Source organism: Artemia sp. Qi Xiang Cuo, chromosome 2 (assembly GCF_049724085.1).
Source record: "Artemia sp. Qi Xiang Cuo chromosome 2, ASM4972408v1, whole genome shotgun sequence".
Lineage (NCBI taxonomy): Eukaryota > Metazoa > Arthropoda > Branchiopoda > Anostraca > Artemiidae > Artemia > Artemia sp. Qi Xiang Cuo.
In genome coordinates, this window is record NC_142795.1 from 22217507 (window position 1) to 22234465 (window position 16959).

Genomic DNA, 16959 nt, shown 5'->3' on the forward strand with positions numbered 1-16959 from the left:
CTTGACTCGGTTATTTATTGTAATTTCTGTTCGTTTGGGTTTCATTTATTTATCGATGCTGATTTGTGGTAGTTTCACGCTTGGTAGATTATTTGATTTAATTTTTGCTCATTTTTTGTTTAATGCAGTTCTTTACTTTTCTTTGAAAAACTTATTTTGTGAAAAATTTTTTTATAATTAATTTCTGTTCGTTTTATATTGGCATAGTCTTTTGAGAGAAAAAGAAAATAATACTTCAAATTTTTTCGTTTTTTTAAAAATTTATAGTCTGGCCTGCTATTTGTATGCTTGATAAAAATTTTCAGCAATATTTAACAAAGTACACCTTTTTAAAAATCCGGACACAAATAGTTGGGTTTAATTTATTTTCATACCTTCTCTAGTTGCCATGAAATGGAAAACTTGATACCATTCGCAAAAAAATCTGTTTACTTTCTCTGATAGCTTGGATACACTTACGCTATTTTGATTTGGTTAAATTTTAAGAGCAGGAGTAGCCCCGAAAGTTTGAACATAATACCGTTCTTGTCATACTGCTGAGATGCCTTATGGGGAATTATCATTAACCCAGTGCATTTTGATTTAATCTCAAGGCAACATTTAGTTTATAAACATAATTGGCAAATAGGGGGGAGGGCGGGGGAGGGGGATAAGTTGCCCTCCAATCACTTTCGACTATTAAAAAGGGCATTAGCCCTTTTTATTTTCATTCAAATGAGCCCTTTTCAAAGTTCCCACGACAACTCCTTCGATACGAAGTGCCCTTGTCTAAACAGCAGCAACAAAAAAATAATACATTACACCCACATCGATCTTTACTATAAAAATGTCAAGCCTTCCAATCATTTTGACTATTAAAAAGGGCACTAGGTATTTCAATTTCCAATCGAATGAGCCCTTTTTGAAACGACAACACTTTCTATAAACACCTTAAATGCCCCAGGGCACAAATTACAACCCTTACTCTAAAGGCTGTTAGGGTGGTTGTCATCCTCTAAGACCTAATTTCCAGAACTTTCAACTACGTGAAACAAAATGGCTATCTCAAAATTTTGATTGGATGTGTTTGGGGAAATGGTGGGCGTGAGAGGGGGGTTAATTGCCCTCCAATCCCTTTCGACTATTAAAAAGGGCAGTAGCCCTTGGAACTTCCAATCGAATGAGCCCTTTTTCAAGTTTTTTTGGTACATTTGATTTCTTTTGATTTAAGCCTCAAATTCACAATGGAACTAGAAGATTTAGGAAAGCTGACTTGCTTGGATGCTTTGATTATAAAAAATACTCTAAGCCTTGAGTTTTTTATGTACAGAAAGCCAACCCACAATGATCGTTATCTACACTTCTCTTCAAATCACCCTCCTTCTGTTAAAAGAAGGGTCATAATCTCTTTAGTTGACGGAGTTCTAAAAATCTGCACACATAATTACCTCAATTGTGAATAAAACTTTGCCAAAGATAATTTATTCTGCAATTGCTACCGAATAAACCTTAATGAAAATATCATAGATTGACAATTAAAAAAGATAAAACAAGAAAACAGGAAACCTGTCCTCCTTCACTCAATTATTCTAGTAATTGAGAAAAAAGCTTTCACCACTCTACCATACATTTCAAAACTTAGTGATAAACTTGGAATTTTTTTTAAATAAACACAATCTCTCTGTTTCTTTCAAAAGTGAACAAAAAGTTGAACATTTTTTCAACTCAGGAAAAGATAAAACTGACCATGTACTGGGTAGTGGTGTCTACAGAGTCCCGTGTTCATGTGGAAAATTTTACATTCGTAGGACCCATCAACAATTTGGTGAACGTTTGCATGAACACAAAACTTCAATAGATAAGACCCTGAGATAGAAAAATAAAAATGACAACTTTGATTCCGCATTGGCCAAGCATATTTTCGAAAATCCTACACATCTTGTTATTTTTGAGGAGGCAACTTTAATATCTACTGTAAATGGCCTACCGAAATCTTTCAGGGGTAATAGAGATAAAAAAAAAATATATAAACAGGAATTTGGCTATAAATAGGGACACCGGAGACATTTCATTAAGCCCAATTTATAACAATTTAATACTAAAAGAGTCTTTTGATATTTGCACAAAATCAAATTTAAGAGAACCTATTAACATATCTAATGAAAACCGAAATGGCAGAAGAGCAATAAGTATTGCTAGGCAAAAGATTCTTGCACAATCTCTTAGGTAAAATCCTTTTTTTCATTGGTTTCGGCTTTGGTCTTTCATTCAGTGTTTGTTCGGATCTTTTCTAGTGAACTCTAAGAGGTTACATTCTTTTTTTTTTTTTTTTTTTTTTTTTTTTTTTTTTTTTTTTTCTTTTTCAGCACTGAGGACAACTTGGTATAAGTTCTTGTCGAAATATTCTCTTGTTTTCGCCTTCAAATTTTACCCATGGATGACAGAATCCTCATTTTCTCAACCCTTTTTTGGTTTTATTTACCATTTATTATTTCCTTTCCTCACTTAGCTTCATACGTCATGTTTAGCCAGTGTGGTCTTAGAAAGTATGTACAATCATTTTTCGACTATTAAAAAGGGCATTAGCCATTTCAATTTCCAATCAGATGAGCCCTTTTTGAAGTTTCTACGACAACGCTTTCTTTGAAAACCTTATTTGCCCCCAGGGCATAACTTATAACCCTTGCCCTGAGGGCTGTTGGGGGGTTGTCATCCTCAAAGACCTAGTTTCCAGAACTTTCAACTACGTTGAACCAAATGGCTATCTCAAAATTTTTATTTGATGTGTTTGGGGAAAAGGTGGCGTGAGAGGAAGATTAGTTGCCCTCCAATCACTTTCGACTATTAAAAAGGGCACTAACCCTTTTTTCCAATCGAACGAGCCTTTTTTGAAGTTTCTGCGACAACATTTTCTATGAAAACCTTATATGACCCCAAGGCATAACTTACAACCCTTGCCCTGAGGGCTGTGGGGGAGTGTCCTCCTCAAAAACACAATCTCTATCCGGAAATCAACTAAGCTGAACACAATGGCTATCTCAAAATTTTGATTGGATCTGTTTGGATACATGGTGGGCGTGGAAGGGGTGTTAGCTGCCTTCCAATCACTTTCGACTATTAAAAAGGGAACTAGCCATTCCAATTTCCAATCGAATGAGCCCTTTTCGAAGTTTCTACGACAACTCCTTCGATACGAAGTGCAGTGGTATGAAAAAAAAAAACATTGTGACAACATCGTTCTTTACTTAGGCACCGCGATTACGCTGCCTATGAAAAAAGGCAATTTCAATTTCCAATCAAATGAGCCCTTTTTGAAATTTTTACAACAACTTCATATATAAACCTTATATGCCTCCAGGGCATATAAGGTTTATAAAGGTTTATAAGGTATATATTCGACTATTAAAAAGGGCAATTTCAATTTCCAATCAAATGAGCCCTTTTTGAAATTTTTACAACTTCCTATATAAACCTTATATTCCCCCAGGGCATATAAGGTTTATAAAGGATTATAAGGTTTATAAGGTTTATATTCGACTATTAAAAAGGGCAATTTCAATTTCCAATCAAATGAGCCCTTTTTGAAATTTTTACAACAACTTCCTATATAAACCTTATATGCCCCCAGGGCATAACTTAAAACCCTTGCACTGAGGGCTCCGAGGGGGTTATCATTCTAAAAGACATAGTTTCCAGAACTTTCAACTACGTTGAACCAAATGGATATCTCAAAATTTTCATTGGATTTTTTTTGGGAAAATGGTGGGCGTGAGAGGGGCGTTAGTCGCTCTACAATCCCTTTCAACTATTAAAAAAGGCACTAGCCATTTCAGTTTCCAATTGCATGAGCTCTTTTGAAGTTTCTACGACAACAATTTCATTAAAAACTTTATATACCCCCATGGCATAATTTACATCCATTGCGCTGAGGGCTGTGGGGGGAGGGGCTATCATCCTTAAATACCTAATTTCCAAAACTTTCAACTACGTTGAATAAAATAGCTATCTAAAAAATTTTGATTAGATGTGTTTGGGGAAAAGGCGGGCGTGAGAGGGGGATTAGTTGCCCTCAAATCACTTTCGACTATTAAAAAGGGCAGTAGAACTTTGAATTTCAATTTAAATGACCCCTTTTTCAAGTTTCTACGACAAAGATTTCAATAAAAACCTTATATACCCCAAAGGCGTAACTTACAACCCTTGACCTGAAGACTGTGGGGGGAGTGTCCTGCTCAAAGGTATAATTTCCTGAACTTTGAACATCGTGGGATAAATTGACTATCTCAAAATTTTTATTGGATGTGTTTGGGGAAATGTTGGGCGTGGAAGGGGTGTTAGTTGCCTCCCGATCACTTTCGACTATTTAAAAGGGTACTAGCAATTTCAATTTCAAATTGAATGAGCCCTTTTTGAAGTTTCTACGACAACGCGTTCTATAAAAACCTTATATGACCCCAGGGCATAACTTGCACCCCTGGCTCTTTGGCCTGGGGCGGGGGGGGGGGGTGTCAAACTGAAAGAAAAAATGTCCAGAACTTAACACTACGTTGATTAAAATATCTAGCTAAAAATTTTTATTGGAAGTATGTGGGGAAAAGCCGGGCGCGAGAGGGGGGTTAACTGCCCTCCAATCACTTTCAACTATTAAAAAGGACACTAGCTCTTTGATTTCCCCTCGAATGAGCCTTTTTTGAAGTTTCTACGACAAGGCCTTCTATAAAAACCTTATATACCCCCAGGCCATAACTTACAACGCTTGCCCTGAGGGCTGTGGGGGAGTGTCCTCCTAAAAACATAATTTCTGTCTGGGGATAAACTACTCTAAACAAAATCGCTAACTCCAAGTTTTGATTGAATGTGTTTCGGGAACTAGGTGACGTGGAAGGGGTATTAGCTACTTTCCAATTAAATTCGACCGTTGAAAACCCTACAAGTCTCTCCGGATTTCAAATGATACAGCCCTATTTAACGTTACGATAGCAGACTCTTTGATAGAAGGGGCCCTAGTCTCAAGTAAAAAAAAATAATAAATAATAAATAGTTCCAAAATAGCTATTATATGCCCCCGGGGCATAAATTAAAAACTTTGCCCTGAGGGTTGTGGGGGAGTGTCCTCCTAAAAAAGATATTTTCTATCGGGAAATCATATACGCTTAACAAAATAGCTATCTCAAAATTTTGATGGGATGTGTTTGGGGGAATGGTGGGCGTGGGGAGGGGGCTAGTTGCCCTCCAATCACTTTCGACTATTAAAAAGGGCACGAGCCACTCCAATTTCCAATCTAATGAGCCCTTTTCGAAGTTTCTACGACAACTCCTTCGATACGAAGTGCCCTGGTATGGAAAAACCGAAAAATAAATAATACATTGTGTCAACATCGTTCTTTACTTAGGTAGCGCGATTGCGCTGCCTATGATTTAATGATAGGATATTCCTTTTCCTTAACTTTTAGTTACTGTATGTCAATAAAATTATTCAAGTGTAAGTAATTGGCTTAACAACGCTTCTTTTATATATCACATTACAGGTGGTTAAAAGTTCTGCCCGTTCATCATTACCATTTATTACGCACTAGTGTAATAAATATTGATATTCACTTTTGATTGTTTCTATCATATTCAGCTCGGCTTTTGTTTTACAAATCAGTTGATGATGCTATAGAGACTTATAGAGTTTTATAGTGTTATACAGGAAAGTGTTAAATAGCGTTGTTCTCCACTTATAGAAAATATCCACATATTAATCCACTTATATCAAAGATAATCAAGGAGAGCTTAAAGCTTCCTTTCCTACACCTTAAGTGACAAGTTTTCGACAGCTTTTAAGTATGTCTTCTAAGGAAGCGATACTTAAATCTATAGCTGCTTTGTTTTTGGAAAACCTTACATTCGGATTTCCTCTGCATTTAAGAGGAAATTCAACTCTACCAGAATGGTTGCCACATATTTTCAGAGCACTATTTAAAGGGGTTTCACTTAGATTAAGCAAAGGGTTGATATTAAGAATTTTATTTAAAGGGTCTATACCAGCTCAATCAGAGAGAAGTATTATTAGCTTTACGCAATCAAAAGGTACTTTACAGACTTGTAATTGCATCAGGGTTTCCCGCTTCACGTGGCATCAGACAATTAGATTTTTAGTGGGAATTTATTTAACCGTAAGCTCCCCAGACTAACGGCAGCTAGGCTTGCAAAATCACATAACTGACCCCCATCCCTAACCAAAAGATTGGCGACATCAGAATTCAGACCTACGTCCCAAAAGGCATAGGATTGGAAGTCCGCCGTGCAACCCACTCGGCTATGGTGGCTCTACATGCAACAGATCCAGATTGATAGCTCCTTTGCATTTCAAGTACTTTCCCCCTATTATTAAATGACCAATCACACTGACCAATAAATAGTCTTCAACCTTTTTTGTTCTTCAGTTTTGATACTGCAGGGTCACTTAAGAGTTCAAGCTAAAATCTCACGCCTCATATCTTTTATGTTGATCCGCTCTTATTTACCGTTTTTGGCGATAACAAAACGATGAACTGTCCTCCACAACACCAACTTGCATCGCAAAGCAGGGACTATTTTAATGGCAAAATTATAATATTTGAGGTACAAAGTTCAAAGTTCAATTTATCTTAAATTGAAACTGAATGGCTTTACGTATTTCAAAACACACTAGAGCACCAGCTAGAAAACCCGCGTGTCATTGGTGAGGTTGGCATTTCAATTGCAAAACGTTTTTGGGCCAATATTTGTTTTGTCTTTATTATAAGCATCATATTTTTTCGCCAGAAGTTTCTATTCTTCTATGGGAAGGTTCTCCAGAAAAAGTGATTATGATGAAAAAAGGGTTGACAGATATGTTATCTATAGGCCTACGACCAAAAAATAACTTCTAAAACTTAACCTTACCAAGTTCGGTCGAATTCATTATTGTTCCTTTCCAGCTGCCATAACCAGTATGGTTTGAAAATTGCACAGAGTTTATTGCGTCAACTTCAAAACCTAGAACCTAAAAATAATTTCATTAATATTTTTTCAAGTCAAATTTGATGGGATGTCAAAGGATTTACCAATTGGGGAGGAGCTTAGCTGAAACCCTACATACGTATTCGTTTAGACTTCCTCAAAATGACGTGGAATGAGGAGGAGGCTTCAACCAATCTTTGGTGGAGATATTCTCCTCAATCCTTCTCTGTGCAAACATGAATAAGACCCGAGTTGATATCTCACAAAAAACAACAAGCACTGTGCTTGACGTCATTGTAGGCCTATTTTATGAAAGTGAAGAGAACAAAGGTAGGTACACTATAAACTGTTCATTTACAACAGAATTTTAACAACAAAAACATTTTGAAATTAATTACAGGTGAATCATCTATCCTACGTTTGATTTTATCATCTAACATCCTATCACCTATCATCACATCATCTATCATATATCTTCATATCATCATCATCATTATAATCTATAATCAATCATCTACCATGTATAAAACAACATATAAGTCTGTGCATTATAGCCTACATATTAAGTGCAAAACTCAAAGAGTTAACAATCCAAAATTTTCAGATAGGGAGGGAAAGGGGCTAACTAGAATTGAGAAGACCTGTTTGTTTATTGTTATTTTATTGTTTTTACTTTTTGCTTAGCAGACTCATAAACAAGAAATGTGCTTTTTGTTTGACATATTTATATAAATTTATGTGAGAACTGCACTTGACCCAGGGGAGGGAAGGCTGGACTGACTTGACAACAACAAACTGTAGGCCTAATGAAACTGAGCCAACTGAATCACATAACCATTCTTTGTGAGTATTTTCTTTATTAATGGCAGTCTATTGTCAGAATCTTAGACGCTTTGAAGCATAGGCACTGGAACAGTTGAAGCCCCCCCCCCGCTTTTGTTTGAAACTCTAGTCATTCTGACATTAATCAAGACTGGTTTGACTTGATTCGATAAGATATATTTTGTTCAGTCTGACAAAGGAACAGAACAACGGCACTTTGAAGCAACTGTTTGTTGCAAAAATATTTTATTACAAATCTTAAACTCATTGTCAAAAATATAGCTCTTCCTTTCTGTCATTGATCAGGTCTCATTATTTCCATATATCAGTCAGGTCTCATTATTTTTATATATCATTATAAAAGCACTGTAATTTATATCCTATCATCAAACAGTGTTATTGTTTGTTTGCCACTTTAAAAGATATTGTCGGCCACAGGACAATGTTCCATTTCAAAAATATTATCATTTTTATATAGCTAGCACCAAAGCCCTTAATAATAGGCATTAGAAGTGAATAAAAAACATTTACTCCTTTGTCAGAATTGGAGAAAAATTGTTTTGTCCCATCCAAATAATTTGAAGGGACAAAATGTCCCTCTGAGAGACATCTTATAGGAATTTTCATAGGGACGTTCTCCCCTCTCCACAACAAACTGTCCCTCATAGACTCAGCACCAACCCCAGTCATGAGAGAAAAACAGGGTAAACTAAAACTTTGGAAATAGAATTTTACAAAGAGAAAAGATGCACCCTCTCCTTTGCTCAAGTTCTTTTTCTATCTGTTTATGTGGAGCAGTACCGTAAGTGCAACGTTCTGTCTATACAATTTTCCATGATTTTAATCTAACCTTCTATGGCTGAAACTTTCTATAGTTTTAATTTCATGGGTGTGAATTTTCTGGACCAATTAAAACTTTCCTCCAGTTAGAATAATTTATGAAGAAACAACATCTTCCTTGCTTGACAGGGAACAAAACTTGACTTATGTTGAGGACAAATTTATACTCAACAAACAAAGCAAGAAATAACAACAAGGGTAGGCTATATTAAAAAAAAAACAATAGCATTTTTCCATGACGGAAAAAAAGTAGCGCTTTTTGCAGTTAAACTTTTGATACAAACAAATCCAGGAGTAATCTAATGACACAATGCCATTGAACTATCCTTGAAACACCAAACCTTCATTAAAAAAAAATACAAACTGTCAACCAAAATACCTGCAAAGGAAATGTAGCACTCTTGTTTCCAACATAACCTTGAACAACATGACTTTGGATGGAAAGAATACGTCCACTCATTCTAATTTAGAGCTTGAAATTAGAATAAAGGTGTAGTTTCTGGTAAAAAACTATGTGCCAAAAAGAATGCCTGGAAAACAAATAAATAGATAATTATATACATACAAGGTTGGATAGTCTATATCTTTCAGAAGACTAAACATATTCAAGCAGAGGGCAAGAGGAGGGGCATTTAGACCAATCTCAGGGAAGAGTCTCCACTACATATGTACAGTAATGTGATTAGAAAATAACCAGACTGAATTTTGAACACTTTTCGTAGATTTACTCTACTTCCATGAACTTCCTACATATTAGAAACCTTTATACCTTCAAAATAAACCCCTCCTCAATCCCTAGACTGCTCCATACAAATATTCCAAAGTTGGAAGAAACGCTGCATTTTGTCTCCAGATGTGGTCCTAATAATTTCCATTACTATTTCCTTTACAACGTCTACAGACTCAAAAAGCGCTCCTTTCAATGTTCCATTGACCTATGAAACCAAAAGTAATGCATATAGAGAAAGGTCAGGCAAGTAGGGTGAATACTCCAACACAGGATTTCTCTATTTTGCCAAAAAACCCGTTGATTGACAGTGACCACAAAGTTTCATTTAAGTTTTCTTTGAAAATGTGTTCTTAAGAATTGTCAAAACCTTTTCAGGTTGAACAGTGATCCAAAACCTCTTTGCAGTAAATTCTTTGACCTTCAGAATCCCATTCAATGTACAATCCTTTTGACGTTGAAAAATGCAATCATCATGGCATTGAATTTTGATTTGCTCAATAATATTATTTTTTCACCTAATGAGATAAAATGGATTGATGTTTGATTTCAGGGTGGTACATGAAAACCATGATTCATCAAAAGTTATTACATTCTCTAAAAGGGCAGGGTCCTTTTGGATGTTACCTAAAATTTCAGCACAATTGGTCATCCAATTATCCTTTGAATCATCAATGAGGTTTTTCACAACCAAATACAAAAACGCTTTGCTTGTGTTACAATTATCAGGTAAAATTTCCTCAGCAGTTTCTTTGCCAATATTCCCAGCATCTGCTTTTATACTCAAAAAACAATTTTCTTGAATAAAATAGACAACCTACTTCAATGTTTTTGACAATACTATCTCTATGTAGTCAAGCAACGCATGGATAAATTGTAACATCCTCTCTCCCCTCTTTAAATCTTATCCACCCAAAATTTAAGTTTATGACAAACTTGCAACCATACACTTTTTACAACAAATCTATTATTTCTGAGGTGAATTTGCTGAATTTAATGAGAAATTCCACATTAAAATGTTGGTCCCAATCAATACAAAGCATTTTTACAAACTAGGGTAAACACACAAGACTCTTCAAGACTCTCCAAACAATAATGGCAGACACAGATTAGATATATCAGTTCAAAAAGCTCACTAAAGCAGGTAAAATATAAAAGGACTATCCAGTGTTTAATATTCCAGGTAATACTGTTTCTTTTGACTTGCTCAGACAAAAAATTTGGGACTCTAGTGTCCTTCTTGAGTGGAAAAAAGTCCCTTTGATCAGCTTTTTTTTACCATTTTGTTTCCAGAATAAGAATGTTTGCTCACATAACACCAAAATGTCACCAAAAGGTCAATTGGGATGGTCAAGTACATATAAGATAGTTAAATGTCGGACACAAAACAAATCATTTCCTAATTGCATGGTGCCACTTGGTGGCACATCTTGGCCCTTAGCATAACAAATTAAAAAAAAAAGTTCCAATCAAATTTTTAGGAAATAGATTTTCCCTGGCAACAAAAGGATAAATCTTCCTATTTTCATTGAGTGTAAAACAACCAACAAGACATAGAATACTGAAGAATGCACAATCTGTTGTTATTATTGAGCCAGTCAATCATGAATTAATAATATTTGCAGATGAAATTAACTTGTGTCTGAGATACTATCTAGCCTTTATTATCCTACCATCTTATGTCACTACAATTGTGGAGCACACAAGGATAGTTACTAAATTTGACCAGAGGATAGAGTTTTCATCATCAGAGCCAAAGGATAAAACCTTGAAATATTGTCAGGACGATTTTCCAAAGAATAGGTTGGGTGATAGATTTTCGAATTAGAGGACACACCATGAAGCTGTACTGCAAACGAGCCAACCCCAGACTACGGAACAAGTTCTTCCCGAGTAGAATTGTGGAGCTCTGGAACTCCCTAAGCAAAAAAGCAGTCTCAACCCTTAGAGGGGAGGCTTTCAAGGGAGCTGTGGACAAAAATTGGTCTTCCAAGCCAAGGCTTCAAGAATGGGATGCGGCCAACGCGTTGGCTCAACATCACCACTAATCAGAACCTACAGGATAATGCCTTATTTGCTGGATGATGTGATTTAAGGTAATTTAAGATATTTAAGGTAACAATAAATTTAAATACTTTAAATGTTTTACTTTGTGGTAATACCTTCATTAATATGAAAATGAATTGGTGTAAATTGATTTAAGGACAAGAACTAGAACTACAGAATGGTCTAGGTCTGAAAAAGAAACTTTGTATTGTTTACTTTTTTGAGGATGAGGATGTTACCCTCCCAAACAGGGCTGACAAGTCAGAGTTTTAGTAAATTTTTGCTGAATAGAGTTGGAGTTGCAGTTGGTATATTGGAAATGTCTAGATTTGGTTGGTTATAGCTTATAAAATATTGTTAAATAAAGCTTTAAAATTGGGATATGGAGTTAGAGTCAGATTTTTAGAAATTTATTTCTGATTGGAGTCATAGTCATTACATTGAAAATATCTGAAGTTGGAGACATTTATAACTTGTGACCAACTCTGCAGCACTGCCACCCAAAGCATAAAGACAGGAACTTGACGACACCATTGCAAGCCCAAAATTTGTGCCGTAAACTAGGGTTAAAAATCAATTTTAAGATTATTACTATCTTCAATATTTTCACAAAGTGGTTGAGCAATTGGTGAAACAATTATTTTTATTTGTAAGGCTCAATTTCTTTGTTTAGAATATGTAAGTTGCAATCTTGCAATTCCTGAAACAAAAAGATCAATAAACAGATTTTTATTCTATACTATTAATATAACTTCAATCACATGTTCTGTGAAAGTGCTTTGAAATCAGAGTTTGTTTAGTTGATTTCAAAATTTTCCTATCATTCAGACATGTTTTGTTTTCAAAAATGCATATGTTAACCTCTCACATCTATTTTATTTTTTTTGAATGGTAGATCAATTAGAAAAGTGAATGGTAAAATATGTAATACTAAATAATTTAAGCAAGAACTAATATTGTTTGGACCAATTTAAAGGGGCGTTCAAAGAACATGTAATGGAATTCTAGATTGTATAATCAAGTCAAAATCTTGTAAATTCGCAATTAGCAGAATTTGAGGCTAAAAGCAACTTTCTTTTAACCTTATTCATTCTAAATCTGTTTTCGGAAGTCAACAAACATCATTCAATTGGTTAAAGGTCAGTGACCTTTGGAGGAGAAAAAGCTAAATACTTTGAAAGAACATCCAAACAAGATTAGGTTGATATAGACACTAGTTAGATGCCAGTAGTTGATTTCTAAATATTTGTCCTTAGGAAAGAAACAAAGTCAGGTGAAAATCTAATTTTGTTAAACTTAATCTATTGTAAAAAAAAAAAAAAAAAAAAAAAAAAAAAAAAAAAAAAAAACAGCTCTGCCAGATAATCCTCAGTATGACAAGACTACTAATTACAGCTGGTGCAAACACTGATAATATATTACTTAGTTAATAAAACGCTTACAATATAAGACATAGGCTAAGCCATATTTTAACCTGAGACATTTAACAAGTCAAAATCCAAACTGATGGAAGGCTGAAATTGGAAAACAATAATCAGAAAATGAACAATTTGTTATACAAATCCTGAAAAAATAATAATATGCAAATGATCCAAAGATTCTTATTTGAGAAGTTTTCAAAGATGGAATGTAATTACAAGGAATTCAAAACAAGATCAAAAGAGCAAAATATACAATAAAAAAATTTCAGACTAATAGGCATTTTTTTTCTTCTTGAATATATTTTGTGCAGGTTAAATGCAAAATTATCCCTTGAAAACCTTTATTTTTATGATGTTTGCTGAATTTACTGGAATTTATTCTTTCCCAGATGTTCACATGAATGGTTTTTTAGCCAGCCTTAGGAACATTTACTGTTTTGTAACAAAATCTATAATTGTACTGCATTCCAATTACATTGATTGGCAACTGTGTTTATGGCCTAGCAAAATGCCTTGTAACTAGGTAACTGTTAGTATAGATGCAATTTAAGCCCACTTGGTAACAGTGACCACAGATAGATATGATACCAGTCTTCTGTGGTTAAAAGTAGACAGTGCTACAAAACATCAATTTATGACAGAATATGAAAGTGGGTTAGGTATGACAAGCAGCATGAGCATCCTAGCTCAACTCCTTTATGTACATATATACATATTAATCACCTTTCTTGTCCTGTCTGGTTCTGTAGTTAACTCTAGATGTATGAAGCTTCTCAGAGGGGCAATGTGTTTGTCTTTCTTAGGGTAACTGAGTAAGAAGCTTATATTGGGGTTGGTCAACATATTTATATAGGAGTGGCATGTAGCCTTCTGCTAGGGTAGATAGCCTTTCATTATATGGTTTCTCACCAAGTCTAGAGAGACACTTGGTGACCTTAATTTGTATATGTTTAGCTGTATATAACTTTTGTAAACAGGATCAGAGGCAGGTTCAAAAGCTAAGAACTGATCTCACAATTGCCTCATATATCTTCAAGATGATTACACATGATTGGCTAGTAATTGCACTTTTAGCAAGTCCAAGGCTTGAATTTGGTGTGGAAACAGTTTGTGCAGTGTGTTTGTGGAACTTAAGAAGTTTATCTACAGTAGGGTCTGACTGATATGGATTATTGGGGTCTGATACTGACATATTAATATTGTACCAATATAATTTACTGTTCAATTCCCCTCCAGAAAAAGAACCTTACCTAAAGTTTAACCCTGCATTCTCTGCCCATATTCATACTCACATGTCTCTCCCTGGCCTATTACATGCCAAAGAACAGCCTTCATAATTGACTATAGATCCCAAGCAATGCAAAAGAGATTTATTTAGAAAAGATTTAGAAAAACAATTAAACCAAATAAAGTTCTAGTCTGGAGAGGGCTTAATAAGTCTAGTTCAACTGGGACAACTTGTAATGCAGAAAGTGCAGCTTTTCAGCATTTCCTCCTTTTAAAAACCTTTGTTTGTCATCATAAATGCCCCCAACTGTGCTGAAAATTCTTCTGCTTGGGGCAGAAGAGGGCAGACACCATAGATCCAAGCAATTTGTACCAGTCTCTTGAAATGCTGTTATTCTGCCACCACTCTAACATACAGATTTTCTTTTCCTATTAATGAATCAATCATGTACTTTTTTAGTTCCTGGTTCCTTGCTGTGTGTATTCTGTTTTGTTTTAGGTTAGCCTTGTCTTCTGTTGCAGTGGCTAATTTTGTTTCTCATAGTGTGTGACTCTGTGTTTCATCTTTTAGCCACCTTTTAGTGTTACTGAGTGCCACTTGATTTAGAGGTTGGTGCTTGTATCTGGGATCTAGAAAAACAATGAGGAACAACATTTCTGGTTGTGCATTCTTGAACTCATATGACTGCACCTTGAACATTACTGCACCAGGTGCATATTGATAGATATAAATAATTTGACTCACCTCTGCTGCTGTCTCCACTATAGTCAGACTTAGCTGATGGCACAGCCCCCATGGACTGGTCAAGCAAAAATTACCGGATAAAATCTGGCACCATCTTCTGGATAAGTTGCACATGAGAAAAAAAAGGCCAATATCCAATATTTTTTTTACAATATCCAATGATGACACTGACCCCTATATCAGCCCAATAATATTGGCTGGCAAAATATTCTGATAAGGCCAAATCTATGGTGAATCCCAGTACCTCTGCCACAAAATAGGAGAGGAATGGGGGATAATGTCTGACTATCATTCATAGTATATTGGTGCTGAAGAGTATTAGTACCAAAAAAAAGTGATACATTTTGAAATTAAAGGAGAGAAGCCACCTGTTTGTCTATGCCTGTATGCATTTAAGGTTGGATTGTATTGATAATCTGTCAGGTACACCAAATAATTGTGTATCATCAACATACAGGGTTAAGTGGTTGTTGACTTTGGGTATCAAATCATTAATGTAAAGAAGCAAAAACGTTGAATCACAAACAGTTTCCTGGGGAACACTGCTTAGGACTTTATAGGCCTGTCAGTAGGGAAATTTGCCCACCAGTTGTGAAGAGTCATATAGTCTGATATCTATCAGCCAAGAAGTTCATTGGCTAATCTACTAATTCTTGGTTGATTCCTGCTGCTGTTAACTTAGAACAAAGCCAATTTATGTGGGACCTTCTCAAATACTTTGACTAGGTAAAAAAGAATGAAGCCAACAGAAAGGCCTTTATCTAGTAACTGGGTAAGTTGATCATAAGTATCTAGACAATTAGTTTTTAAAAATTAATTAGGAAATAATTTAGATTATTTGTTCCTTCAAGTAGGGTAATTCAACCATAGCTGTAGCTTTTGTAAATACTAGGTATTCCTGGTGACAGCAACTTAAATTTTGATTACAAACAATGGTGAATATATTTGCTTAAAATTAGAAAAAATCCATAAAACCAAAATGTAACCAAGCAGTGGTGTTGGTTCACAAAAATCTAGAGGATAGGGCAAGGATTGTTTCTATTTGTTTTAATAAGGATGCAAAAAACAATAGTCATTCAAAATCTGGGAATTGGGCCTAGTCAAGGGGTAAGCATCTAATACAAGCCAAAAAATATGACATAGCCTAAACATATCCTTGATAAAACAGCATTTATTAAAAGCAGTAAATTTTTACTGAATCATATTATTGAGTTTCAAATAAAGTGAATATACCATTCCATGCCTTTTTTTAATGCTGATTACAAATATAACAATCATTTCTATCAGAAATGAATTTTAGCCCTACTTCCCCTATATATATCAATTCAGTATATATATTTGAACATATGGGGGTGGGGGTTAGGTTAGGGAGGGGGGGCTGAAATTCATTTCCAATAGAAATGATCATTAGCCTATATTTGTAATTGGCATAAAAAAAGGCGTCAAATGATCTATTCACTTTATTTCTAACTCAATAGCTTAATATGATTTGGTAAATTTTAGCTTAAAAGGTAGGTTTCCTGTTTGACAAAAGCTCTTAAGACAAAATAGGCTATCCATGGATAGAGAAGGAACATTGTCAGAGTAACCTATTTAAATCTTGGGAACACCAATTGGGAAACATAATGGTAGAGTAGGCTGATAACCCAAGCCTAGTACTTGGCCAAATATTTTTGTCCACAATTAGGCTTCATTGTTGACCATCAATGAATTTGAAACTGTTAGCCTAGGCCTATTGTTGCATATTATTTAAGTTAGTATAACCTACTGATCAATAGAACTGAAATAGGCCTACACCTAATGGTGGGATAATCTTCTTTCTATGGTGATTAAACTCTTAAATTGGTAAATAGTTCTTTGACTTTAAAATCACGGGTCACTTCAATGACAATAATGGTGACCGAGATTATTTGCGGTACGAACCGTTTTAGATCTCACTTGAGATTAAAATTAAAAAGGCACATTTACCCCACTCCCAAACATAGTTTTTTCGTCCTACGATGTAGGGACTGCCTGCCATTGGACAAAATGATCCAAGGACGCGAATCCTCGTTCAATAATCTCTTTAGGATTTTTCAGATGATTCAGGAGTTCACACAGTTTTTTGCCTTTTAAACTTCCTTGGAAATGTTATGCATTGCATTTTTTTTGCTACAATTATCTTAGCGAAATTCGAACGACTAGCG

At 35.1% G+C, this 16959-nt stretch overlaps 1 protein-coding gene across 3 annotated transcripts in view; it reads right to left on the bottom strand.

The window, feature by feature from the left end:
* Positions 1-16674, bottom strand: part of Pdxk (pyridoxal kinase) — a 39878-nt gene extending 23204 nt beyond the window's left edge. Inside the window, exons 1-3 of one of the 3 annotated variants that reach the window (XM_089099648.1) lie at positions 16542-16674; positions 8987-9137; positions 6889-6988 (exon numbers count right to left, since the gene is read on the bottom strand). In XM_089099648.1, coding sequence (XP_088955774.1) covers positions 6889-6988; positions 8987-9067 — 181 coding nt within the window. In that variant the 5' untranslated portion in view covers positions 9068-9137; positions 16542-16674. Of the gene's footprint in view, positions 1-6888; positions 6989-8986; positions 9138-14773; positions 16058-16541 lie in introns of those variants that run through there. The other 2 variants (XM_089099655.1, XM_089099656.1) reach the window with 2 other exon arrangements.
* Between the last annotated feature and the right edge of the window lie 285 nt (positions 16675-16959).